At 36.2% G+C, this 26920-nt stretch overlaps 1 protein-coding gene across 4 annotated transcripts in view; it reads left to right on the forward strand.

Annotated features, from left to right (window-relative positions):
• Positions 1-26920, forward strand: part of NUP58 (nucleoporin 58) — a 46363-nt gene that overhangs the window by 14117 nt on the left and 5326 nt on the right. For all 4 annotated transcript variants that reach the window (XM_025996678.2, XM_025996676.2, XM_072719834.1 and 1 more), the window contains 7 exons: positions 9794-9818; positions 10883-10948; positions 11268-11442; positions 15577-15656; positions 18010-18128; positions 18546-18628; positions 21424-21625. In XM_025996678.2, the coding sequence (XP_025852463.2) occupies positions 9794-9818; positions 10883-10948; positions 11268-11442; positions 15577-15656; positions 18010-18128; positions 18546-18628; positions 21424-21625 (750 nt within the window). The remainder of the gene's footprint in view (positions 1-9793; positions 9819-10882; positions 10949-11267; positions 11443-15576; positions 15657-18009; positions 18129-18545; positions 18629-21423; positions 21626-26920) is intronic.

Consider the following 26920-nt stretch of genomic DNA (forward strand, 5'->3'; position numbering starts at 1 on the left):
GCTCCCGGTATAGGCCTGCTTCTCCCTCCTCCTGTGTCTCTGCCTCTCTCTCTCTCTCTCTCTCTCTCTCTCTCTCTCTATGTCTATCATAAGTAAATAAATCTTAAAAAAATAATAATAATAAAAATAAAATAAAGTTACCAATCCAGGTTCATTTTGAAAAGTTTTTTAGTTTTGTTGAGTCTCTGCTTGATTTTTTGTTTTGTTTTGCAATATCTCTTCTGCCTCTGATGAAAGCATGTTTCACTAGGGTATATTCATGCATATTGTATTAAACTCTTATGGAGAACTTAGAATGAGGTAATAGATGAAGGTGTAAAAATGCTGTGTTTATATATCTATGTAAGAATTTTTTAATTTGGATTGGAATTTATTATATAGAGATACTATTCTAGGGTGAAGTACTGTTTTAAAAGTTAGCAATCCTAAAATCCTTTTAAATTTTGAAAATTTGGGATTATTTTTCTTTGGAAATTGATTTTTAAACATAGGGGTTTCTCTCTTGTTTTATTTAGTTTTCTTTGTAGCAACTCCAAAATTAGAAGAATAATCTTAGGTGTTTTAGCAGCTTATTTGTTACTTTGCTGGAGCAGTCTGGGTACTGTCCAGCTACTTTTATTTTAATTATAAAACTGTTTCTTTATTGTAATCATTTTTAACCTTCATGTTAAAGAACCAATTGAGGCAAAAGAGTAAGAGAAATGGAAGGAGTTAATTTCTCTTCTTTTCCCCCTGCCTCCTCCCCAATTGTCTTCCTCTTCTGTTGTGCCTTAGAGTTGAACAAAAGGAATATGAAGAATAAGTGCATGTGACTTGAAACTGATGTATTATGTCCAGTTCCCTTTAACCTCCTCTGTGTATCAAGGGATTCTTTTTTTTTTTTTTTTCCAAGGGATTCTTTTTTAATCTCAAGGATTTCTCCGTTTCTCTAGTAGCTATATCAGTTAGTCTTGACCTGCAGTATTGGGTTTGATCAGATAAAGAGTAGTAGGAAACAATGATCTGTGAGTGGCAGCATGGAGCAAGACCTAGAGATGAGGATGATCTTTGCTCTTTTAAATAACTGCTGGAAGACCAGCGAGCTACAACAGAAAGATCAGATTCCAGAGGTCGGCAAAGGGCCGTAGGGCCATGTGTGCCACATTAAGCAGTTTTGGAATTACACTGAAGACAGTTGAGACCCACTAGAGTTCTGATATGAGATACATATTTGAAGAAGAGCATTTGTGATAGCCATGTGGAAGTAATGTGCAGGAAAGCAAGAACAGATACGGAGTGCTGTTACGGAGCTTTTATAGCAGCCCAGGTATTATAGACACAGAGCTAGACAGACTAGTCAGGGCCCATGGTAAACTTAAAAATAAGCCTAAATTTTATATACTCAGGTCTATCTGTATATAAACTTCTGTAAATACAATGAAACAGAATATCAAAGAAAGAGCAAAGTAGTACATTAATCAGTAAAAAAGTTGAACTATTTGGAAAAAAAAATGAAATCCCTACGTTATATAACTGTGTCTTATCCAGTCGAAGACACCCATCTATAGAACATGGGTCCAATTGCAGAAATGTTTAACTATGAGTGAGAAAAATCTTAGAATCAGTGAAATACAAAATACGGAAAAATAAATTGTAGTTGGACTAAAGAGGCAAACAAAAGAAAGCTGATGGACAAAGGCAAAAGGTAAATGGCAAATTAGAAGTAAAATACTTGAGGGGAGGGGCAAGATGGCGGAAGAGTAGGGTCCACAAATCACCTTTCCCCACCAAATTACCTAGAAAACCTTAAAATCATCCTGAAAATCTACGAATTCGGCCTGAGATTTAAAGAGAGACCAGCTGGAATGCTACAGTGAGAAGAGTTCGCGCTTCTATCAAGGTAGGAAGACGGGGAAAAAGAAATAAAGAAACAAAAGGCCTCCAAGGGGGAGGGGCCCCGCGAGGAGCCGGGCTGAGGCCGGGGCGAGTGTCCCCAGGACAGGAGAGCCCCGTCCCGGAGAAGCAGGAGCTGCACCAACCTTCCCGGGGGGGAAAGGCCTCCCGGGGAATTGGAGCAGGATCCCCAGAAAGGTGGGGATGCCCTCGGGCTCCCTGGGACAGTAACAGAGGAACTGCGCCCCGGGGAGATGCGCCGAGCTCCCTAAGGGCTGCAGCGCGCAAGGCGGGACCCGGAGCAGCTCGGAGGGGCTTGGGTGGCGGCTCCGCGGAGGGGGCTGCACGGCCCCGGGAGCAGCTCAGCGGCGGCGGCTCCGGCGGAGGAAGAAGCTCCGCGCGGAGGGGGTGGCGCGGCTCCGGGAACAGCTCGGGGGCTCGGGCTGCGGCTCCGCGGAGGAGGCTGTGCGGCTCCGGGAGGAGCTCGGCGGCAGCGGCTCGGGCAGAGGAAGAAGCTCCGCGCGGAGGGGGCAGCGCGGCTCCGGAAGCAGCTCGGACGGTGGCTCCGCCGGGGGGCTGCGGGGCAGGAGCGCGAATCCAACAGAGCAGGCCCCGGAGCACAGGGCGCCTGGACACAGCCCAGGATCCGGCCTCCCCCAGGGACAGGCAGGGGCCGGGACAGCAAGGACGCTCCTGCTTGGAACTGAGCAGATCATGAGCAGATCAGCGGCCCCGCCCCGGAGCCCCCAGGCCCTGCAGACGGAGAGCCCGGGTGCTACATCGGGGGCTGAATCCAGGTTCCCAGAGCTGCCGCCCCGCCACTGTGGCTTCCTCCCGGGGCCTCACGGGGTAAACAACCCCCACTGAGCCCTGCACCAGGCAGGGGCAGAGCAGCTCCCCCAAGTGCTAACACCTGAAAAACAGCACAGCAGGCCCCTCCCCCAGAAGACCAGCGAGACGGACCAGTTCCAGGGGAAGTCAAGGGACTTAAAGTGTACAGAATCAGAAGATACTCCCCCGTTTTTTTTTGTTTTTGTTTTTTTTGTTTTTGTTTTGTTTTGTGCTTTTTTTTTCTTTTTTCTTGATTTCTGATTGCTTTCCCCACCCCCCCCCTTTTTTTTCTCCTTTCTTTCTTTTTCTTTCTCTTTTCTCTTTTTCCCCTTTTTTTCTTCTTTCTCTTTTTTCTTTTTCTCTTTTCTTTCCTTCTCTCTCTTTTTCTCCTTTTCCCAATACAACTTGTTTTTGGCCACTCTGCACTGAGCAAAATGAATAGAAGGAAAACCTCACCTCAAAAAAAAAGAATCAGAAACAGCCCTCTCTCCCACAGAGTTACAAAATCTGGATTACAATTCAATGTCAGAAAGCCAATTCAGAAGCACTATTATACAGCTATTGGTGGCTCTAGAAAAAACCATAAAGGACTCAAGAGACTTCACGACTGCAGAATTTAGATCCAATCAGGCAGAAATTAAAAATCAATTAAATGAGATGCAATCCAAGCTAGAAGTCCTAATGAGGAGGCTTAACGAGGTGGAAGAACGAGTGAGTGACATAGAAGACAAGTTGATGGCAAAGAGGGAAACTGAGGAAAAAAGAGACAGGCAATTAAAAGACCATGAGGATAGATTAAGGGAAATAAATGACAGCCTGAGGAAGAAAAACCTACGTTTAATTGGGGTTCCTGAGGGCGCCGAAAGGGCCAGAGGGCCAGAATATGTATTTGAACAAATCCTAGCTGAAAACTTTCCTAATCTGGGAAGGGAAACAGGCATTCAGATCCAGGAAATAGAGATCCCCCCCTAAAATCAACAAAAACCGTTCAACACCTGGACATTTAATAGTGAAGCTTGCAAATTCCAAAGGTAAGGAGAAGATCCTTAAAGCAGCAAGAGAAAAAAAGTCCCTGACTTTTATGGGGAGGAATATTAGGGTAACAGCAGACCTCTCCACAGAGACCTGGCAGGCCAGAAAGGGCTGGCAGGATATATTCAGCGTCCTAAATGAGAAGAACATGCAACCAAGAATACTCTATCCAGCAAGGCTCTCATTCAAAATGGAAGGAGAGATAAAGAGCTTCCAAGACAGGCAGGAACTGAAAAAAAATGTGACCTCCAAACCAGCTCTGCAAGAAATTTTAAGGGGGACTCTTAAAATTCCCCTTTAAGAAGAAGTTCAGTGGAACAATCCACAAAAACAAGGACAGAATAGATATCATGATGACACTAAACTCATATCTGTCAATAGTAACTCTGAACGTGAACGGGCTTAATGACCCCATCAAATGCGCAGGGTTTCAGACTGGATAAAAAAGCAGGACCCATCTATTTGCTGTCTACAAGAGATTCATTTTAGACAGAAGGACACCTACAACCTGAAAATAAAAAGTTGGAGAACCATTTACCATTCAAATGGTCCTCAAAAGAAAGCAGGGGTAGCCATCCTCATATCAGATAAATTAAAATTTACCCCGAAGACTATAGTGAGAGATGAAGAGGGACACTATCTCATACTCAAAAGATCTATCCAACAAGAGGACTTAACAATCCTCAATATATATGCCCCGAATGTGGGAGCTGCCAAATATTTAAACCAATTAATAACCAAACTGAAGAAATACTTTGATAATAATACACTTATACTTGGTGACTTCAATCTAGCTCTTTCTACCCTCGATAGGTCTTCTAAGCACAACATCTCCAAAGAAACGAGAGCTTTAAATGATACACTGGACCAGATGGATTTCACAGATATTTACAGAACTTTACATCCAAACTCAACTGAATACACATTCTTCTCAAGTGCACATGGAACTTTCTCCAGAATAGACCACATACTGGGTCACAAATCGGGTCTGAACCGATACCAAAAGATCGGGATAGTCCCCTGTATATTCTCAGACCATAATGCCTTGAAATTAGAACTTAATCACAACAAGAAGTTTGGAAGGACCACAAACACGTGGAGGTTAAGGACCATCCTGCTAAAAGATGAAAAGGTCAACCAGGAAATTAAGGAAGAATTAAAAAGATTCATGGAAACTAATGAGAATGAAGATACAACCGTTCAAAATCTTTGGGATGCAGCAAAAGCAGTCCTGAGGGGGAAATACATCGCAATACAAGCATCCATTCAAAAACTGGAAAGAACTCAAATACAAAAGTTCACCTTACACATAAAGGAACTAGAGAAAAAGCAACAAATGGACCCCACCCCCAGCAGAAGAAGACAGTTAATGAAAATTCGAGCAGAACTAAATGAAATCGAGACCAAAAGAACTGTGGAACAGATCAACAGAACCAGGAGTTGGTTCTTTGAAAGAATTAATAAGATAGATAAACCATTAGCCAACCTTATTAAAAAGAAGAGAGAGAAGACTCAAATTAATAAAATCATGAATGAGAAAGGAGAGATCACTACCAACACCAAGGAAATACAAACGATTTTAAAAACATATGAACAGCTATACTCCAATAAATTAGGAAATGTAGAAGAAATGGACGCATTCCTGGAAAGCCAGAAACTACCAAAACTGGAGCAGGAAGAAATAGAAAACCTGAACAGGCCAATAACCAGGGAGGAAATTGAAGCAGTCATCAAAAACCTCCCAAGACACAAGAGTCCAGGGCCAGATGGCTTCCCAGGGGAATTCTATCAAACGTTTAAAGAAGAAATCATACCTATTCTACTAAAGCTGTTTGGAAAGATAGAAAGAGATGGAGTACTTCCAAATTCGTTGTATGAGGCCAGCATCACCTTAATTCCGAAACCAGACAAAGATCCCACCAAAAAGGAGAATTACAGACCAATATCCCTGATGGACATGGATGCAAAAATTCTCAACAAGATACTAGCCAATAGGATCCAACAATACATTAAGAAAATTATTCACCATGACCAAGTAGGATTTATCCCCGGGACACAAGGCTGGTTCAGCACTCGTAAAACCATCAATGTGATTCATCATATCAGCAAGAGAAAAACCAAGAACCATATGATCCTCTCATTAGATGCAGAGAAAGCATTTGACAAAATACAGCGTCCATTCCTGATCAAAACCCTTCAGAGTGTTGGGATAGAGGGAACTTTCCTTGACATCTTAAAAGCCATTTACGAAAAGCCCACAGCAAATATCATTCTCAATGGGGAAGCACTGGGAGCCTTTCCCCTAAGATCAGGAACAAGACAGGGATGTCCACTCTCACCACTGCTGTTCAACATAGTTCTGGAAGTCCTCGCCTCAGCAATCAGACAACAAAAAGACATTAAAGGCATCCAAATTGGCAAAGAAGAAGTCAAACTCTCCCTCTTCGCCAATGACATGATACTCTACATAGAAAACCCAAAAGCCTCCACCCCAAGATTGCTAGAACTCATACAGCAATTTGGTAGCGTGGCAGGATACAAAATCAATGCCCAGAAATCAATGGCATTTCTATACACTAACAATGAGACTGAAGAAAGAGAAATTAAGGAGTCAGTCCCACTTACAATTGCACCCAAAAGCATAAGATACCTAGGAATAAACCTAACCAAAGAGGTTAAAGGGCTATTCCCTAAAAACTATAGAACACTTCTGAAAGAAATTGAGGAAGACACAAAGAGATGGAAAAATATTCCATGCTCATGGATTGACAGAATTAGTATTGTAAAAATGTCAATGTTACCCAGGGAAATTTACACGTTTAATGCAATCCCTGTCAAAATACCATGGACTTTCTTCAGAGAGTTAGAACAAATTATTTTAAGATTTGTGTGGAATCAGAAAAGACCCCAAATAGCCAGGGGAATTTTAAAAAAGAAAACCATAGCTGGGGGCATCACAATGCCAGATTTCAAGTTGTACTACAAAGCTGTGGTCATCAAGACAGTGTGGTACTGGCACAAAAACAGACACATAGATCAATGGAACAGAATAGAGAACCCAGAAGTGGACCCTGAAATGTATGGTCATCTAATATTCGATAAAGGAGGAAAGACTATCCATTGGAAGAAAGACAGTCTCTTCAATAAATGGTGTTGGGAAAATTGGTCATCCACATGCAGAAGAATGAAACTGGACCACTCTCTTTCACCATACACAAAGATAAACTCAAAATGGATGAGAGATCTAAATGTGAGACAAGATTCCATCAAAATCCTAGAGGAGAACACAGGCAACACCCTTTTTGAACTTGGCCACAGTAACTTCTTGCAAGATACATCCACAAAGGCAAAAGAAACAAAAGCAAAAATGTACTATTGGGACTTCATCAAGATAAGAAGCTTTTGCACAGCAAAGGATACAGTCAACAAAACTAAAAGACAACCTACAGAATGGGAGAAGATATTTGCAAATGACATATCAGATAAAGGGCTAGTTTCCAAAATCTATAAAGAACTTATTAAACTCAACACCAAAGAAACCAACAATCCAATCATGAAATGGGCAAAAGACATGAAGAGAAATCTCACAGAGGAAGACATGGAATGGCCAACATGCACATGAGAAAATGCTCTGCATCACTTGCCATCAGGGAAATACAAATCAAAACCACAATGAGATAACCACCTCACACCAGTGAGAATGGGGAAAATTAACAAGGTAGGAAACCACAAATGTTGGAGAGGATGCGGAGAAAAGGGAACCCTCTTACACTGTTGGTGGGAATTTGAACTGGTGCAGCCACTCTGGAAAACTGTGTGGAGGTTCCTCAAAGAGTTAAAAATAGACCTGCCCTACGACCCAGCAATTGCACTGTTGGGGATTTACCCCAAAGATTCAGATGCAATGAAACGCCGGGACACCTGCACCCCAATGTTTCTATCAGCAATGGCCACAATATCCAAACTGTGGAAGGAGCCTCGGTGTCCATCGAAAGATGAATGGATAAAGAAGATGTGGTTTATGTATACAATGGAATATTACTCAGCAATTAGAAACGACAAATACCCACCATTTGCTTCAACGTGGATGGAACTGGAGGGTATTATGCTGAGTGAAATAAGTCAATCGGAGAAGGACAAACAGTGCATGTTCTCATTCATTTGGGGAATATAAATAATTGTGAAAGGGAATATAAAGGAAGGGGAAAGAAATGTTGGGAAATATCAGGAAGGGAGACAGAACATAAAGACTCCTAGCTCTGGGAAACGAACTAGGGGTGGTGGAAGGGGAGGAAGGCGGGTGTTGGAGGGGAATGGGTGATGGGCACTGAGGCGGACACTTGACGGGATGAGCACTGTGTGTTTTTCTGTATGTTGGTAAATTGAACACCAATGAAAATTAATTAAAAAAAAAAGATCAAAATAATATTTCAGCTATAGGACCTAGTATACTGTCACAGAAATAAATAATGAAAATATCAAAAAAAAAAAAAAAGTAAAATACTTGATTTCTAGGTGCACTGTTTTTTACATTTTAACATCTGAAATTGAGATGTATCTTAAAATTAGGGTCTGATTTTAGAAATAGACACGTAATATACATATATATGAGATATATATATTATATATATATATATGACAGAATTCATATGCTTAATGTTGAAATAGGTCTTAGAAGTCAGTAAGAAACATCTCAAAGATATACCCTGATTGGCCATTCACTAATGGAGAAATAGACTTGTCTAACATTTGAAATGTTTTGCTTAGTGCTGTAAGACGTGTGAATTTAGGTTATAATGACATGGCATTTTTCATTTATATACTGGCAGGAATTGTTTTAAAAAAATATGTTCATTGTTGTTGAGGGTGTGATGGAAAGGTACGCTTATAGTAGATGGGAAGATAAATTGGAACAATTGTTTTAAAGGATCAGTTTGCTAATATATCAAAGGCTTTCCCTGATACAATCTTTGACCTATAAATTCCTCTTTTTTGGAATATAAATAATGTCATGACAAGTATTTGGAGATTTAAAGACATTGACTCTAGCACTATTGTTTATATAGTGAATGCTCATATGTTAAGAAGAAGGTTGTGCGTAAAGGTTCTGATACAGCTATGTTATCAGTATCCTGTGATCACTTAAAATCATGTTAAGTGACATGGAAAAGACTTAATGCAGCATGCTGAGAAAATATGTTAACATAACTTACAGTCATCCTGATTGCTTTTAAAAATGTGTGCATAGGGGCACTTCAGTGGTTGAGTGTGTGCCTTTGGCTCAGGTTGTGATCCCGGGGTCCTGGGATTGAGTCCTGCATTGCCCCCCCCCCCCCCCCCCCCCCGCCCCAGGGAGTCTGCTTCTCCCTCTGCCTATGTCTCTGCCTCTCTTTCTGTGTCTCTCATGAATAAATAAATAAAATCTTTAAAAAAAATGTGTGTATAAGTGCAGAAGTAGGTTGTAAGAGGATTATTGAAATTTTCTGGTGGGATGAAATTTTGTGTGTCCTGTATTTTCTTAATTAAGCAGGTTTTATTTTGTAGCATGAAATACATTTTTGAAAAGCAGAAAGTGAATCACTGCATTTTGCTGATGGAGCATTTTTACTTTTCTACTTTTAGATATATACTATTAATGAACTATTAAACAGATGTTAGAAAGTTGATATATCTACACACATTAAAAACTTCAACTTTAAAAAAATTGCTTTTGTTAAATATTTAGAGACATCCAGTAATCTGACATCTTTTAGTGTTCTAAACTGATAGAACCTCACTCTGAACAGTTAAACTGCGCTACACAAGAATATTTTTCATCAGAGTTGAAAGAGGAAGATTCTTGCCCTTGAAAGAAATAGATACAAATCAGCTATGTAATTATCTGTATGTACACAAACATATCTCCATGACATCATGACCTCACATATATGTAAGAGGCAGTCTAAGAAATACTTAGCAGTTTTTATATTTATACCTTAGTTTGTATTAAATTAAAACTTGAATTGGGAGTACATTGTTAAATGACCTGTTTTTACATGAAACTTCTTAAATTTTCTAGGTGATAAAACAGGAACAAGACCAGAGTAAGTTTACAATTTAACTTTTAAAATATTTTCATTGAAGAATTTTGTATATTAAATTATAGGCAAATGGTATGGTTGTAAGTAAATGAAACTATATAGGCATTTAGAAGAAAAAATATTTGAATCAGTTTTTGTCTAAATTAAAATAAACATAAGCTCTGGAAAGATTTTGGAAGGTTAAATCTGTAGTTTTTAATCATTAGGAAAATTTATAACCAGTTCTTTCTAGAATGTTTTCTATCTAATTTTACATATATATACCTTTTATAAATAAATTACTATACTAGTACCATTTATTTTCTGATGATGGAGAAAAAAGCCTCCATATACATCATATGTGTAAAAATCACTATTTTTAGTACTACTTATATTTTCTCACCTAATTTATATTACATTAAATACAACATATATAAATAAACGATCCAGTTCATATCTCCAAAACAACTTGTTTAACTCTATTATATGAATGAGGAAGCTGGAAGAGACTGAGGTTTGCCAAGTAGCAAATCTGTGACTGAAATTTATTTCATAATTACATTACAACATGTCAAGTTTCACTTATTCCTATCTCATTAAATATTTATGATTCTGTTAAGCTATTCCTAGGTTTCATTTTGTTGAACAAATTGAATTTATAAAGTAAAATATAATGAGCATCTTGTTACAGGAAATTTTATAGACTTTGTTTAATGAATGCTTTGATTTTTTTTAACTAAATATGTCAGTCATACAATTTTTGAGGTGGGGGAACTTAGTTCAATATTAGTCTAATGTGCTGTATTTTCTAAGTTTTTCGTTAAACATTTGGTCAGATGCATTTATGTGTACTTGTGATAGATGCCAGTCTTTTTTAGAAAAACATCTCCCTCTCAGATGAATTGTTAAAGTTATTTTAAAGGTCAGGAAATACAGGGTTTTCTAATAAAGAGCTTCGGAATCACCTAAGAAAGCTATACATGGGGAATATTTGCTTTATTTTCTTCTCAACACATACTCTAGTGAAACTCAGCTGTCAGCTTTTTATACTGTTAATGCCTTTAATACATCTGTGGCTTTTTTCTTAGGGATAGTAAAGCACTGAAGGATGAAAATCTACCTCCTGTCATCTGCCAGGATGTTGAAAATCTCCAGTAAGTGTGAAATATAATTAGATAAGTCATATTGAAGAATAGTAGAATATATTTTAGGGGGAACATCGCTTCTTCCTCTTAAATATTTTAAGTTGGGTAAAAATTTCAATATTCCTATAAACTCAAGAGAAAACAGAATAACAGGAATTAAAATTTTGTTACTGTCATTCTGAAAAAAGCATGTGAACCATAGATGGATTTTTAATATTTCCTTCTGAAACACTAGGACTCTGACCAACCTATCATAAATGTACTTTTTTCCTGTGGGAAACCAATGGTGTATTTTTTTCTTAAAGTTCAATTTTATGTATCTTTTTAGGAAATTTGTGAAGGAGCAAAAACAGGTACAAGAAGAAATTAGTAGAATGTCTTCAAAAGCCATGCTTAAAGTACAAGAAGATATTAAAGCTCTGAAGCAGCTTCTGTCGCTGGCTGCCAGTGGATTACAGAGAAACACCCTCAATATTGACAAGTTGAAAATAGAAACTGCTCAGGTAAACTAACTTAGAATAATTTTATCATAGAGTTTCATTTTGTTTTGTTTTATTCAAGTGGAAATCAGTCTTTTGTCAATTATAAGACAATACAGATAATGCTGTAAGAAAACTGTATAGTTTGTGTAGTTTTAAGTTGCTGTAATAGTAATAGTTACTGGTTTGTATTGAGTGCTTACTATTTATGAGGCAGTATTTTAAACAATTTATATTTATTAGTCCAGTTTAGTTTTCAGGACAGCTCTATGAAGTAGGGACTCTTTTCTTTGTTATATAAATAAGAAAATGGGCAGAGAACTTTGTTAGTAAATGGAAGAGCTTGGATTCAGACCCTGGTAATCCAGCTCTAGAGTTGATACTCTTAACTAGTTTGCTTCCTAAAAGTGCTTGTTGGCTAAATTGCTATATTACACAAGCTAGGCAGAAAAAGAGGTTTTTAAAATCTCTCAGCAATTAAATAAAAACTGTTTCGTGCTTTATAAATATTAAGTTCTGATGACTTGCTGGTATTAGATCTTAGTTAAAAATGTTAATGAGGTTCATGTTTTTTATCACTCATGTCTGTTTTTTTTTGTTTCCATTATGGTATAATATATGTATAATATATAGTTTTAATCTACATTGTTGGGAAAGAATGATGGTAGAAGATTTATTTTTGTTTTGTATTTCACAATTATAAAATATACTTGATCTGATCATGGCAGTTTAGAAATCTTTCCTTAAGTTTCCCTTCATCTGTTAATGAACTATGTGATATACCTTTTTCTTGTTTAAAGGTTTTACTTATTTATTCATGAGAGTCACAGAGAGAGAGGCAGTGACATAGGCAGAGGGAGAAGCAGGTTCCATGCAGGGAGCTGGATGTGGGACTTGATCCCAGGACTCCAGGATCACACCCTGAGCTGAAGGCAGACACTTAACTGCTGAGCCACCCAGGAGTCCCTGTGATATACCTTATTAAAGATATATTTGTTTATTTTAGAGAGAGAGAGAGATAGCACCAGTGGTAGAGAAGAGGCAGAGGCAGAGGGAGACGGAGAGAGAATCTCCAGCAGACCCCACACTCAGCAGGGAGCCCAATGCAGGGCTCTGTGTCTTGACTCTGAGGTCTTGACCTGAGCCAAAACCAAGAGTTGGGCACTTAACCAACTGTGCCACCTAGGCACTTCCATGATATTCCTTTTTAAAACATGGGCTTATGAGAGTGCTATGCTCTTCATAAATGAAGTGATAATTTAAAAAAAAATTTTAAAGGTGCTTATATGTCCTTTTTTATTGAAATATGAGTGACATATAAAACTATGTTAGTTTCAGGTGTGCAGTGTTATGATACAATATTTGTATGTATTGGAAAATGACCACAACTAATCTGGTTAACATCCACCACCATACTTATTTGGTTCCCCCTGAGATGAGAACTTTCAAGATCTACTGTTTTAGCAACTTGCAAATACGCAATACAGTATTATTAACCATAGTCACCATGCTATACATTTCATCCCCAGGACTGACTTGATTTTAAATTAGACATTTACCTGTGCTTATGAAAAGTCAACTATTAGAGAATACTGTGATATTTTTAATAAGAACATGTTCACTGAAGTAGCTATTCTAAACTCTGATGTTTCAACGGAATTAAAAGTCTTTATTGTCTACTCTCAGATTTCCTGGTTGCCTACAAACTCTAGTTAAATATGATTAAGATATTCTCCCTTGTTTCTTTTCCACTTATTCCTTCTGTATGCATCATCAGATATGTATGTATCATCTTTTTCGGAGGAAGGAAATGTTATGCTTTTATACAGTGAAGAATGCCAAGACTGATTAAACATTACACAGATTTATATAAATTATATGGGAAGGGTCATTAGCACGCTAATAGAGGAGGCAAATTCAAGAAAAAGAGTAATGTATGCTATAATGTGGTCCACTATAACTAGCGGTGGGTGATTCTATTTATAAATATTTGTGGAATAACTTTCGTGTATCAGACTTGATACACAAACCCAACTCCAAAGACACTAAAAGACTAGGGTACAAATGAAATAATAAAAGATTGAGTGTAGTATAAAGACGGCAAATGAAGAAGAGGATGAGTCAAAGAAAATTTCTTTAAGAAAAAAGTCATTAAGGGACACCTGGGTGGCTCAGTGGTTGAGTATCTGTCTTTGGCTCAGGGCGTGATTCCCAGGTCTGGGGATCAAGTTCCGCATTGGGCTCCCTGCGAGGAGCCTGCTTATCCCTTTGCCTGTGTCTCTGCCTCTCTCTCTCTGTGTCTCTCATGAATAAATAAATAAAATCTTAAAAAAAAAAAAAAGAAAAAGTCATCTCAGTTTAGAAAATGTTATAGGTGATATCAAAGAAATTTGATCTAAGATCATTCTTATTTCTAATTCCAGGAATTAGTGCTCTACCCACAGTTTAGGGAATCATCAGTTCTGACTCCTTTAGTGAAGTAGTTATCAGTCTTCTTTTCATCTTAAAAACCTTTTAGGGGCACCTGGGTGGCTCAGTGGTTGAGCATCATCTACCTTCGGCTCAGGTAGTGACCCCCGGGGTCCTGGGACTGAGTCCAACATCAGACTACCCACAGGGAGTCTGGTTCTTTCTCTGCCTATGTCTCTGCCTCTCTCTGTGTCTCTCATGAATAAATAAATAAAATTTTTTTAAAAACTCCGTTTTGGGAAATACAGGCAGTTAATTCTGAGGAGCAGTGTTGTGACTGCAAAAACCAGAACTTTATGGAAGCAAAGTCTTTTAAATCATTTTTTGGTTACATGACTCGAGTTCAAATAAGAAGGGTATTTAAACTTCTTCTTTTTTTGGGTAGGGCAGGTGCCAGTAGTTTGTTGAGGTTATATTGCTGAGTCCTTGTAGTCATTGAGCATTTTTAAGGATCTGTTATACACAGAGCATTTGAACAGAAGCATTTGGATCAAAAGACTTAAAATATACCGTAGAGAGAGTTATATTGGTTGGGTAACATGTTCCCGGGTACAAAGTATGATGATGATAGAGGCACAAAGGGCTAAGTGGGCACTTTTATCATCCATCCAGAGTAGGATACCTTTGTGGTGAATCTTGAACATAATGAGTGTTCACCAGGCTGGTAGAAAGAATACCAAGCAGAGGCATGGAGCCATGAAATAGGCATGTTTGAGGATCTATAAGCAGTTTGGTATCATAGGAACACTGTTTATGAGTGTGGGCCTGGCAAGAGGTAGGCAGGGTTCAGAGTTAATAGTTCAGATCTTTTGGGGGCATTTGTCCTGAAGTCAGGTAGGCTGGAAGACTGAGATGCCGAATGAAAAGGAAGTGGAAAAAACAGAGACTGTTAGGGATTTAGTTTGCAGTAAAATGAGGGTAAGAGGTTGCTGCAGGAAATATAAAGTAAAGTACTTTTTTTCCCCCTCTAAATAAAAGAACTTAAACAGAGGTTGAAAATCACTGAGGTAATAGGAACGTGGGATGTAAGGTAGTAAAAGCAGAGTATTGGTCTTGAAAAACCACTGGCTAAAACATAGGGTTGGCATTGAGGAATGGTAGAAGGCAATATAAGAATGGTTAAGTTTGTAAGTTTTAAAATTCCATGTAGTCTCAGGTCTTCCAGCTACATGAGTCTGGACAAGTTACCTCATGTCCTTGTAAGATCCCCTCTTCATTGGTTAAAAGGGAGACATGTACCTTATAAGTTTGTTATTGAAGATGAACCATGATACAGTACACATAATGCCTTAAGTATAGTGCTTGATACCTAGTGAGTTACAGAATGTTAACTGCTGCTGCATTGCTTTTTTAAAATAGCATTTTCTATATTTGTGTATTAAAGATTTTTAAATGATAGCATCTTTTGCTATAGATGAATTAATAAATTTCACAGAAGTCCATTGTTCTTATAATAGATCAGCAGCTCATTATAAATTTATCATAAAGTTTGTTAAAGGTTTACTTTGTCTTGGAAAGAGATTTTAGCAACTTATAAAGCAGGTTAAATATAGCATGTTCTTCTAATAGCATAGAGTGGCATTGAAGTTTCAGTCCAGAGAAAATTGGTATTTTTAAACTAATATTTAACCGGTCTTTTTTTTTTTTTTTTTTTCTTCTCTCTTTTTTAAACCTCTGATCTATTATTAGGAGTTAAAGAATGCTGAAATCGCTTTAAGGACCCAGAAAACACCACCTGGACTCCAACATGAAAACACAGCTCCTGCTGAGTAAGTTACTGGATTTTCTCACTTTAAGAAAGCAAAACAGTACAGTACACTGGCTAAGAATTTTTAGTTTACTCTGTAGCAAGCCTGGGTTGAGTAGCACTTGACCTGGATTCCTCCATTTAATTCTCATAATAACCATAAGAAGACATTTCATTACCTTCATTTTATTGGATGGTAAATGACAGCTAAAATTTGGGCTTTTAATCACTATTATGCAGTTGTACCTTATTTACCTGTTATGTACAGGGCCTATTCCACTGTATGAGATTCTGCAGGTAGTAGAACTTATGTTTTTATCAATAAGGATTTTTTAATTGAAAACATTTTTTATAATGGTCTCTTTCTTAAATAGGGCGTTGTAGAAATAGTTTAACACTTAAATTGCATAGTTTCAGTCACATAGATAATAAATTTTCAGGAAGAGTAATCAGAAAATGTAGATAAGTTGAAATTTAAAAAAATCCACCTGCATTCTTGTCACTTAGATTGTGTATTTGTACGGTTGCCATGTGATCTCTGTCTTGTCTCTTTTCTTTATATCCTTTTATGTTGCTAGAGCTGATAATAGCTTATATTTATCAGATGCTTACCATATGCCAAGCGATGTGCTTAGCACTTTACGTGCTTTATCTCATTTTCCACAAAACCTCTACAGCTGTTATTCCAGTCTTACAGATGAGGAGCCTGAGGCATGAAGAGGTGAAACTCTGAGCTTGTGAGTGATACGGGTCTGACTCCTGGTCCCTCACGTTCTTTTTTCTTTTAACTTTTTTATTATGCTATAATTTCAGTTTTATTTTTTTTTAATGTTTTTTTAATTTTTATTTATTTATGATAGTCACACACAGAGAGAGAGAGAGGGCAGAGACACAGGCAGAGAGAGAAGCAGGCTCCATGCACCGGGAGCCCGACGTGGGACTCGATCCCGGGTCTCCAGGATCGCGCCCTGGGCCAAAGGCAGGTGCTAAACCGCTGCGCCACCCAGGGATCCCTGTAATTTCAGTTTTATAGAGAAGTTTCAAGAATAAAACAAAGAAGGGGTACCTGGGTGGCTCAGTGGTTAAGTGTCTACCTTTGGCTCAGGTCGTGACCCTGGGGTCCTAGGATCGAGTCCCACATCAGGCTCCCTGCAGGGACTGACCCTGCTTCTCCCTCTGCCTATGTCTCTGCCTTTCTCTCTGTCTCTCGTGAATAAATAAATAAAATCTTTTTTTTAAAAAAAGTATTAAACAAAGAATTCCCGTATATCTTTTATCCAGTTTCCTTACATGTTAATAATATTTTTACAATACTTATTTTGTTTTCTGCTCTCTATATGTATATACATATTTTCTCCCTAAATAGTTTGAGTTATTTGCAGACATGATGCCTTTTATGCTAAAGTGCTTCAGTGTGTATTTCTTAAATATAATAATCTGTTACATAACCACAGTTGATCAAAATCAGGAAATTAACAAGGACAGTGATACTCTTATCTTTTTCAGATTAGCACGGTCTGTGCTTCCTCACTGGACTTCCTCTAGTATTTTATCCCTCTGTCTTGTTCTCCATGCTATCATCAGAGCTAGTTTTGAAATGGGATGAATTGTTTGATTTTCCACTACAAGAAGCTTTCATAGTTCTCCATTTCTTATAGGATAACATTCAGCATACTTTGCATGCTATTCAAGGTTTCTTTTCTTTCTGGCATTCTCTGGTTACATTTATCAGAATAGCGTAATAGTATTGCATCCTCTTTCTATAGACACTATAGTGTTTTCAGAATATAAGAACCGTAAGTAATTGCTTGTAAAATCTGGTTGACAATTGCACTTTTTAAAAATACTTTTTATTTTGAACTTATTTTAGACTTACAGGAAATTTGAAAAATTATAGTACAAAGAATTTCCTTATATCCCTTCCCTTAAAGTTAACAAACTGTGTAACCACAGTATAATTATCAAAGATAGGAAATTAACATAGGCGTGATATTATTAACCAAGTTACAGAACTTATTTGAATTTTATTGATTTTTTTCATTAACGTGCTTCTTCTTTTCCAGGATCCAATCTTTTCCACTACTGTACTTCTTCCATTCCAGATTCCTATTCACTTTGCATTTAGTTGTTATTTCTCCTTTATCTCTCCCAGTTTCTAACAGTTATTTGGTCTTTGTCTTTCATGACCCTGATATCTTGAAGAGTATAAAGTTACTTTGTAGATTATCTCTTCATAGAGATTTTTCGCAATTGAGATAAGGATGTGCGTCTTTTTGATACTTTGATAATTTACAAGTTTTCGTTTTGGTATTTGGAATGTAAGGAAAATACTAGTTTTAAAACTTTGATCTGACTTTGTAAATGTTTTTGTATAGCTACTTCAGAATCTTGGTTCAGCAGTTTGAGGTACAGCTTCAGCAGTACAGACAGCAGATTGAAGAACTAGAAAACCATCTTGCCACTCAAGCAAATAACTCACATATAACCCCTCAAGGTAACGTGCTTTCTGTGGTGATTTTTTTTTTCTTTTTTTGGATAGCATTATTTTTTGGTGAGAGAGGTTAAGGTGTTATTAATAATAGATATTCTACATAACTATTAGTAGTTGTCTTAAGCTGCCATAAGAAAATTTCCTTAAGGCCTTGAATAGATCTTTATTCTCTGTAAATAGAAAATGCTTTATTATGAACTGTTACAGAAGTCTCAGGGCCTTCTCCCTCCCTTTCCCTGATAACTGATGCAGGCACACTGCTCTCCGTTTGCTCACTGTTCTGTCTTCTCTTATTCATGCAAATATTTATTTAGTTTTTTTCCTCCTATACTTTATACCAAAAATTGACTCAAGTAATAGAAAAATAATACTGATTGTTACATATATATATTTGTGTGATAATATAATTTTCTTTTATAGATTTGTCAATGGCTATGCAGAAAATTTATCAAACATTTGTAGCTTTAGCTGCACAACTTCAGTCTATTCATGAAAATGTAAAGGTAAGTTCATTATCAGTTCACATATCTGTATATCTAGACCCAAGTGAAGTATTTATTTGTGGGGCACAGCATTCATGCTTATTATGGAACAGCTGAAATTACATATAAGTGAAAAAGACTAAAAGTAAAATAATCTGCAATCATGCTCAGACACAATCACAGATTTTTTTTTTTAAAGATCCAGGTGTTCTATGCATTCAGCTCTTTTAACTTTTTTTTCAGTTTATTGTTGTAAATAGTTTTCTGTGTTAATACACGTTTCTTCAACATTTTTAGTAGTTAATGTAGCATTTCATTGTATATGTGCATAGATAGTTTATTTAACCCATCCTCTTTTTTTTGGCCATTTAGGTTTCCATCTTTACCACTGTAAGCAGCACTACAGAAAATAAACATTCTTAGTAGCAAAAGCATTTTGCACTGCTCTAATTTTATATATGTTTTAAATACGTATTAGTCATCAAATGCTTACAAGCATTTTTATCAAATTTTCCTGAAATGTAAAGGTCTATAATAAATATTACTTTAGTTTTTTTAAAGGGATAAAGAGGATTCCCTGTTGTCTCACAGACTCACAGATGAGTCTTGCGTTGTACGGATTTTTTTCTCAATTACTATTATGAAAGTTTTCAAATATACATTCACAAAAAAGTAGGGTACTATTGTAATGAATGCCCACATACTCATCATTCAGCTTCAACTATTATCAAGACCCTGCTAGTCTTAACTTTATCCATCTTCTACACAGAGATGCTAGAATATCTTAAAGCAAATTCCAGACATGTCATTTCTAAGTACCCATGCTATTTTTTAAATTTTTTTTAAAGATTTTATTTATTTATTCATGAGAGACCGAGAGAGAGGCAGAGACATAGGAGAAGAGGTAGGTGGTAGACCGATGCGGGACTTGATCCCCGGGATTGTGCCCTGAGCCGAAGGCATACCCTCAACTACTGAGCCACCCAGGCGTCCTATACATGTTTTTTTAATGGCAGTTTCTCCTCTCTGATTTGAAAACTACCTTTTTCAGTAACATGACCATAAAACAGTGGGACAGATTCACACAAAATCACCTCTGATCATGTTGGATAAGCTTTACATGACAATTTGACCTACTCTTTTTTTTTTTGGAATTTACTCCTGAGAACCAAAGGATGTTTTGCGATCAGATTGACTATGTTGCCAATTATTTTCAGCTGCTTTTAGTGAGCAAACTAATTTCTGGACTCAATCGCTAATAAAAATCTTACAAGAGGTGGTTTTTATTTTTGTTTCTTGTGTATTGTTTTTCATGAGATAATCTCCTAAAATTGGCTTAAACCACCTGAGCCAGCCTGTCTTTAGTGACATTAACAAAATTGGACATTTTATCAGTAATTATACAAATTGTGGCTGAGGTCAGTTTTTTGTTTTGTTTTGTTTTCCCTTAAACCAGTTGTGTTTCAAGTCTCTTGGGCAGGTCATTATTTTCTAGTATCTGAAGTAGAATGGATATTTGTAGGCTGTTATGTCACATTGCATGGGTATGTGCATTTAATTGTACAGAGAAAAGGGAGGATGGATTAGGGGAGATCAATTTTAATATAATTCATTCTTGTGATATCACATTCCCTACTTCTGACTGTATATCCCACGGTTTTCAGTTCTTGGCAGTTCTTGGCTTCAATATGTTAGGAAAGTTTGGAACCGGAACATCAAATACACACAAAAGGGGTTGATAACATTTAAATATTGTAAATAACAGTAAGATTTCTAAATGTTCTACCTGTTAAGACCAAAAAAGATTAATGTTTATTAATTTCTGTTGAGAATGGTAGGGAGTCTGAGAATTCTACATCTCTTTAAAAATTTGTTTAAAACTGATCTAAATTAGATTAAACCTTTAATGAAAGTTATTTAGTAATTCTGATATGAGGTAGAATCATTCCTATTAATTGCCTTAATCCATGCAGATTTTGCACTAGGTGAACCAGCCCACCTTATGAACTTGGTAATTTCTCTTTCTTACTCTGAAATTATAAACTCACTCACTTCCCCTCTATGTCCCCCCTCCCCCCGGTTTGGTTACACAAGCTCAACATGAGTCATTCTCATTGTAAAAGAGGCAGATCGTATTAATAAAGTAAAAGCTGTCTTTATACCCCCAAGCCCTCTCTACTAAGGTAACCTCTTATTTTAACCTGTGTCACCCAGGCCTTTTAAAGAAGACATTTAACAAATAAAGATTTAGTACATGTTTTTAGCTTTTTGAATCTGAAAGTGCCCAAAAGGTCGAACACTGGAGGGGGAAATGTGAAAAACTGGAATATTGAAACTGGAATTTTATTATTTATTATTTTTTATTTTTTTTGAAACTGGAATTTTAGATACTACTTTGCTTGATTAAAAGCTGAGCTAACTCATTTTAAAGAGGGCCTCATGAGTGGGGCACTTGACAGGATGAGCACTGGGTGTTATTCTGTATGTTGGCAAATTGAACACCAATAAAAATAAATTTATTATTAAAAATAAAAATAAAGAGGGCCTCATGAAGCCAGAATATATTAGGCAATTTATTGTAAAGACATGACAAAGATAGGGAAGAAAATACTCAAAGAGAATAATAGAGCTTGCACACGTCATTTCCCACACCACGCATCACTAGCACTTTGATTTGCACTTTAGGGCAAATGTTTAATATTGGCAATATTGTCAGTGTCTTTCATCTGTCTGCTTACCTCCTTACTTCCTAGTTAGATTATTCGTATATTACCAAAGTCAACAGAACTTCTTAACCTCTTTTTTCTCTCCTTTAGGTGCTAAAGGAACAGTACCTTGGCTACAGGAAAATGTTCTTGGGAGATGCTGTAGATGTATTTGAAGCCAGGCGAGCAGAAGCCAAGAAGTGGCAGAATGCGCCCAGAGTTACTACTGGGCCCACCCCTTTCAGCAACATGCCAAATGCAGCAGCCGTTGCCATGGCTGCAACACTTACACAGCAGCAACAGCCTGCTACAGGTCTGAATGCATTCAAGTTATAGCTTCTTACTGTTCAAATGCAGAACATTGATGTGCATTTTTAAAAGTCTTCCTTTTGTGTTAGCACTAAAGAAATTTCTATGAGTAGCTGTTCCAATACAATCTAAAAATTGTGATGGACACAATTATAAACATACCTGATAAAAAATGCAGGGTAGTCTTAGCAATAATTATACATCAAGTAGATACTGAATATTGTGAATTACTTAATGTTATTTGCTGTATTGCTATAAATGCCCTTTAGAACATGGTGTTTCACTACCGAATTACATTTAAGAATATTAGATTCTAAAATTGTGATTGTATCATTTACTGTTTTAAAAGTCAGAGATAATGCAGCCATACATTGCATTTTTCATATATGATACTGATAGATGGTGCATTCTCCTTTCCTCATACATAGTGATTACAGAGTACCCCACATCTAGGATGAAGTACATTGTTACGACTGAAGGCGTGTTGAAGATGAGTTGGTTGTTTTTATGCATCATGACTGAAATCAGAAGGCAGGTCCTCTTAACCAAATTTGGAAGAAAGTACATACTAGAATTCTTTGTACCTTTTCAGAATGAACAGAACAGTAGCAAGAGCAGGAAAAAGATGTTTTGAGATGTTCTGGATTGCATATTAAGTATGAACTGGGAAGCTGGGCAGATGATGAAAATAATTAATGAGATATGGGAAAGCAGATAATTTCAGTCCTTGGTTTAATTCCACTACTAATGGGAGAAACATTTTTATGGTCTAGTTCTGCAGTGTGGAGTTTGGTCCTATGTCTTTTGAAGATTATTGTCTTTACTCCTCCAGTCTCTTTTTTTGTCAGGCTTGAAGTAGGACGTAGAAAATATAGTCTTAATGGATATTGACTTTTCTTTTTACTTTACTCGTTCATAATTTTTGAGTAATGCTTATTATTATCCTATAGCATGTGTCTTTCTGAAAGTTCCATATAGTCCAATAGTAAATTATAGTACAAAAAGAATATTGTATTCAGGCTGCCTCTACTAGGGAAGCATTCTCTGGTTTTCATTACTGGCAGTTTAAAAATTGTTCTTCACATTTGGAGATGACAGAATTGACTTACCATCAGTGAATGGCTGATGATTGGTTTATGCCAAACCGTCCACATTCCATGGCTGGATCCATGTGAATAGTGGCTCACAGTGGCACTATATAGTAGTTCTCTAGCTGGCTGGAGTGTAGGATTCATTCTCAAGTTATGGAGGGAAAAAAGTCAGTATGTGGCTGATTGCTGTCAAGTCAGTATAGGAATCAGCCCCGTAATAATTAGGATTATCAGTTCTCATGATTATTTAGCTAATGAAACCAACATAGTACTGATTTACTTTTTGGAGCCTATATTAATCCTAAAATAGATCAAATAAGCATGGGTTTTAGTAGTGTGTTCTTTAAAACTTAAGAGATTTCCGTTTTAATAAATACAACTTGAGAAAGGTCAGTTATGTAAAATGTCATAGTATAAATGAATTCTCTTCTGTGGTGTATAACTAAATTTAAAGCCAAACCACTTGTCAGCGTTGTTGTTCTTAATTCTTTTATGTAGAGAGTTTTGAGAGGTCATGCATTTTGGACTCATGAACATATGAAGATATATGTTCATTCTATAAATACAAGTGAGTGCTTACTATGTGCTAGGCTCCAAGGATACAGACGTAAACAATACGAGTGGAGTATGGTGTTTGCTTTCTGTGGTGGTGGAGAATGTTAGCTTAATTTTGAGGAATCATCTTGAGGAGGCTTTGTTCATTTAATTTTATTTGTGACTTTTGCCAGGCTCCAGGGAAACTTGACTGCTTTCTAATGTTCCCCACAATTTTGAAGCCTACAATAAGGCTTCCTGATTGGCTGGCAGGGATTATAATTTATCAGGCTAAACAGTCTTACAGTGTTTTCATTTTGAGTTGTGTGGATTTTTAGAACTGAGAAGCTAAACAATAGTAATAACAGTTTTGTATTATGTCTTCTCTTTTTCCTTTTATTTCTTTGAGGTCCTCCCCAGTTCCATAGTGCATTCCTTTATGCATCTGATAGGATGTTAGTTATTCCAGTCATGTCACCACTACAGTGAGATGGATGAGGTCTCTTAGATGCATTCTGATTTCATGAGTTACAGCCTGTTGAGAAATTACTGCATTGTGCTTTGTACTCAGTGATTGTTTAGGTCCTGCAACTTTGAGGACATTTTTTCTTTTTAAGTGTCAGTAACAAATTTTAAAGACCATCTAGATTTAGTTAGGTAAAGCATATGTGCTGTTTTTATACATCACTGTTGATCTGTGCAAGATTTGAGTTGTCAGGGGTTTTTTCTTTAGGTTGCATATGGGTTCTTCACTAATGTAAAAAGTGCAGATAGCTTCTTAGGCTGCTACCTTCTGAAGGTGGTTTCTGCGTAGTCTTGAAGGTGGAAGTATGGATTGAAGTGACTTCTTAACTTTTCTTTGGTGTTTTTTAATGAAAAAAATATATAATAGAGATTAAGCCTGCATGATTTATCATTATTGCTTCTGAAGACTGAAGAGAATTGATGAAAAACCAGCAGGCCAATTACATATCAAATAAGCATCAGTACATGGGTAAATGAAATATTAGTAGATCTTGAGTATACTTGTCCATCAGTGCTTTTGAAGCCTCTTAAAAAGCTTAAGACAATTACATTAGGATTATCAATATAATTTTAACTTAGGATAGATTGTTTTAAGCTAATGTACTGGGATTAAGTTTTGCTGTTGTGTTTTGACACTTTTAAAAGTTCTTAATGTTTACATAATAAGACTATTCTCATGTGACTTAGCTGCTATTTTTAAGGAGAGCTGAGACATTTTGTTAGGAATTTCTAATTTCTAGCTTTTAGTGTAGGTTTGAACATTTAAGATGTAGTGTTAAGTAGGAAATTTTAAGTATTTCATTTTAGTTTCTTGTAGTTTTGTGGTTTTGTTGTATTAAACAACCAAAGGAACATTCCCCATTAAATCAGTAAGTAAAAATTTTCAAATTGGGGAAAAAAGGCATTTTTTTGTTTCTAAGAAAAATTATTTTTAAAATATGACTTAGGAATAATCATACTAATTACATTAGGTATTTTGAGTAATTGAAAATTATTTAAAAATTTTAGCACTTTAGTCCTTTTCCTGTGAATGCAGTTTTACTTTTAAGAAAGTAGAATTTATTCTGGAAAATATGAATTACAGTGCTAAACTTGATTTTGTTGTGTGTGAATATATTATACGGTAACTTTTGTAAAATGTTACTCTACATGAAGATTTCACTTTAGGCAATTATTGGGATATATTACTACTAACTAGGTTTTATTTATGGAACTAAGCCTCTCATTGAATGACTATTCAGATTCTGAAACAGATTTCTTGAATTGTTTACGTGACTTTTGCCTGAAGGATTTAGATTCTGCTTTCTAATAGTGAAACTAATTTATATGGTGGCCAGAGTGTAATATATGCTAATACTTTGGCATGGGAGATATTTATCATGAGTTTTTAATATTAAAAAATGTTATACATTTGCCTACTAGTTTTATAAATGATGTTGCCTTCAGAATTTGTGTGAAGGTACAAAACTCAAAGTAATCATGTACCTGTTGTGCAATGGAAAGTCTTGTCATTGTCAGAGTTCTTGATTACCTATATCCTGAATATTGATGATTAGGGTTACTCTTAAAAACAGACCCACACACAACAAAAAGCATGTTATTTGAGTAACTCTTATGACTTGTAGGGTTGAGGGCTGTGGTGTGCATTATTCTTTAGGGTCTTCCACCAGCAGTGCCTCCTATTAACATGTGACACTTAAGTCTCTCAGTGTTAAAGAAACTGGACGTGTGTTTTCTATGTATTATTTTTGTTCAAAATAAGAGAGTAATATGCTTAGTTTCTTTTTCCTATAGTAACATTTTACAAAAGAGCTGCTAGGCAGGTATTTTATTCTCAAATTAATCTCAAACTGGATGTAAAAATTTAAATCCTTTTTTAATTTATTTTTTAATAATAGTATAAGAACTCCGGCTGCTATTAGTTCTTATTCTTTATTTTCTGGGTAGAAGCTATTTGAAAAGTCCAGTTTCTGTCCCAGTGTAGCAAAATGCAGTTTCCTCAGTTTTCTTTTTCTTTTTTTAATGCTTTATAATTTTACACTACCTTTTGAATATACAAACCTCATTCTTCATTAAACAACTTGAAGGCTTTGATTTTTTTTTTTTTGAAAATTTTAAATTTCAATCTGTATATTACTTTGGCTGTTCCCTCAACTTTGAGATGCACTGATCACTGTGCTTGAAAAAGACAAGACTGAAGATTGTACTATGAAATTTATTGAATAATTTTCATAAATTATTTATCAAATGAGAGATTTTTAGATTTTTGTATTCTGCTTAGTTAAAAAAAAGTAGTTAAAAAGAGAGGCTAGTAAGTTTGATGCTATTCTTGCCAAACAAACTCAGCCAAAATCTTTAACAAATGGGAAAAAGGATGACTAATTGTTCTGCATCTGAGTACGTTTTCCAAAATGTTGGAAAGAAACTTCTGAATTGAAATCTTGAATGTATTGAATCTGTCAAGGTACACAGCGGTGCCTTTGTAAATGTTCATTATCTATCTTATTTAATCAGGTGATAAGTGGTGTAATGTAGCAGAGCTTAATAATAGAACTCAATTATCACTTTTTGTGAACAAGTTGGAATTGTCATGTTACTGTGTAATTGATTTGCTTTAAAATGAACAATAAATTTAATAAAATAAAACATTGTCTTGTTTTTTATCTATTTATTGTATATATCATTTATATTTCATATAAAAAAGTGATGCCTAGTTTTTTGGTACTTACTCTTATGAAGTAACATGATAGTTTTGCCATGTTAGTGTCAGTCTCTTTGATCAGTTGAGACTTGACTCTAACGGTAAGGAGCTTGTTTTAAAAACAGAAAAAAAAAAAAAAAACCTTTACTAATTACACCAAGTAATTTTATCAGAAAACAAGTGGGGAGAGCTAAAACCATCCTAGAAATAAAATTAAAAGAATTATAATTTACAATACATTAAAGATTTCAAATTATTTAGTAGGTTAAACTAACAATCATTTTTCAATGTGGTAAGCCTCTTAATTGTATGGCGTGAACAAGTCACTTAAAAACAATTTTTTTTTTTGATAGGTAAATCCATTGGAATAGATAAATCAGGCTGGGGAGACATCCTGAAAACTGAATTTTAGCAAATAGAATTTGTCAAAATTAATCACTGTTTATTT

Source organism: Vulpes vulpes, chromosome 9, assembly GCF_048418805.1.
Source record: "Vulpes vulpes isolate BD-2025 chromosome 9, VulVul3, whole genome shotgun sequence".
NCBI lineage: Eukaryota > Metazoa > Chordata > Mammalia > Carnivora > Canidae > Vulpes > Vulpes vulpes.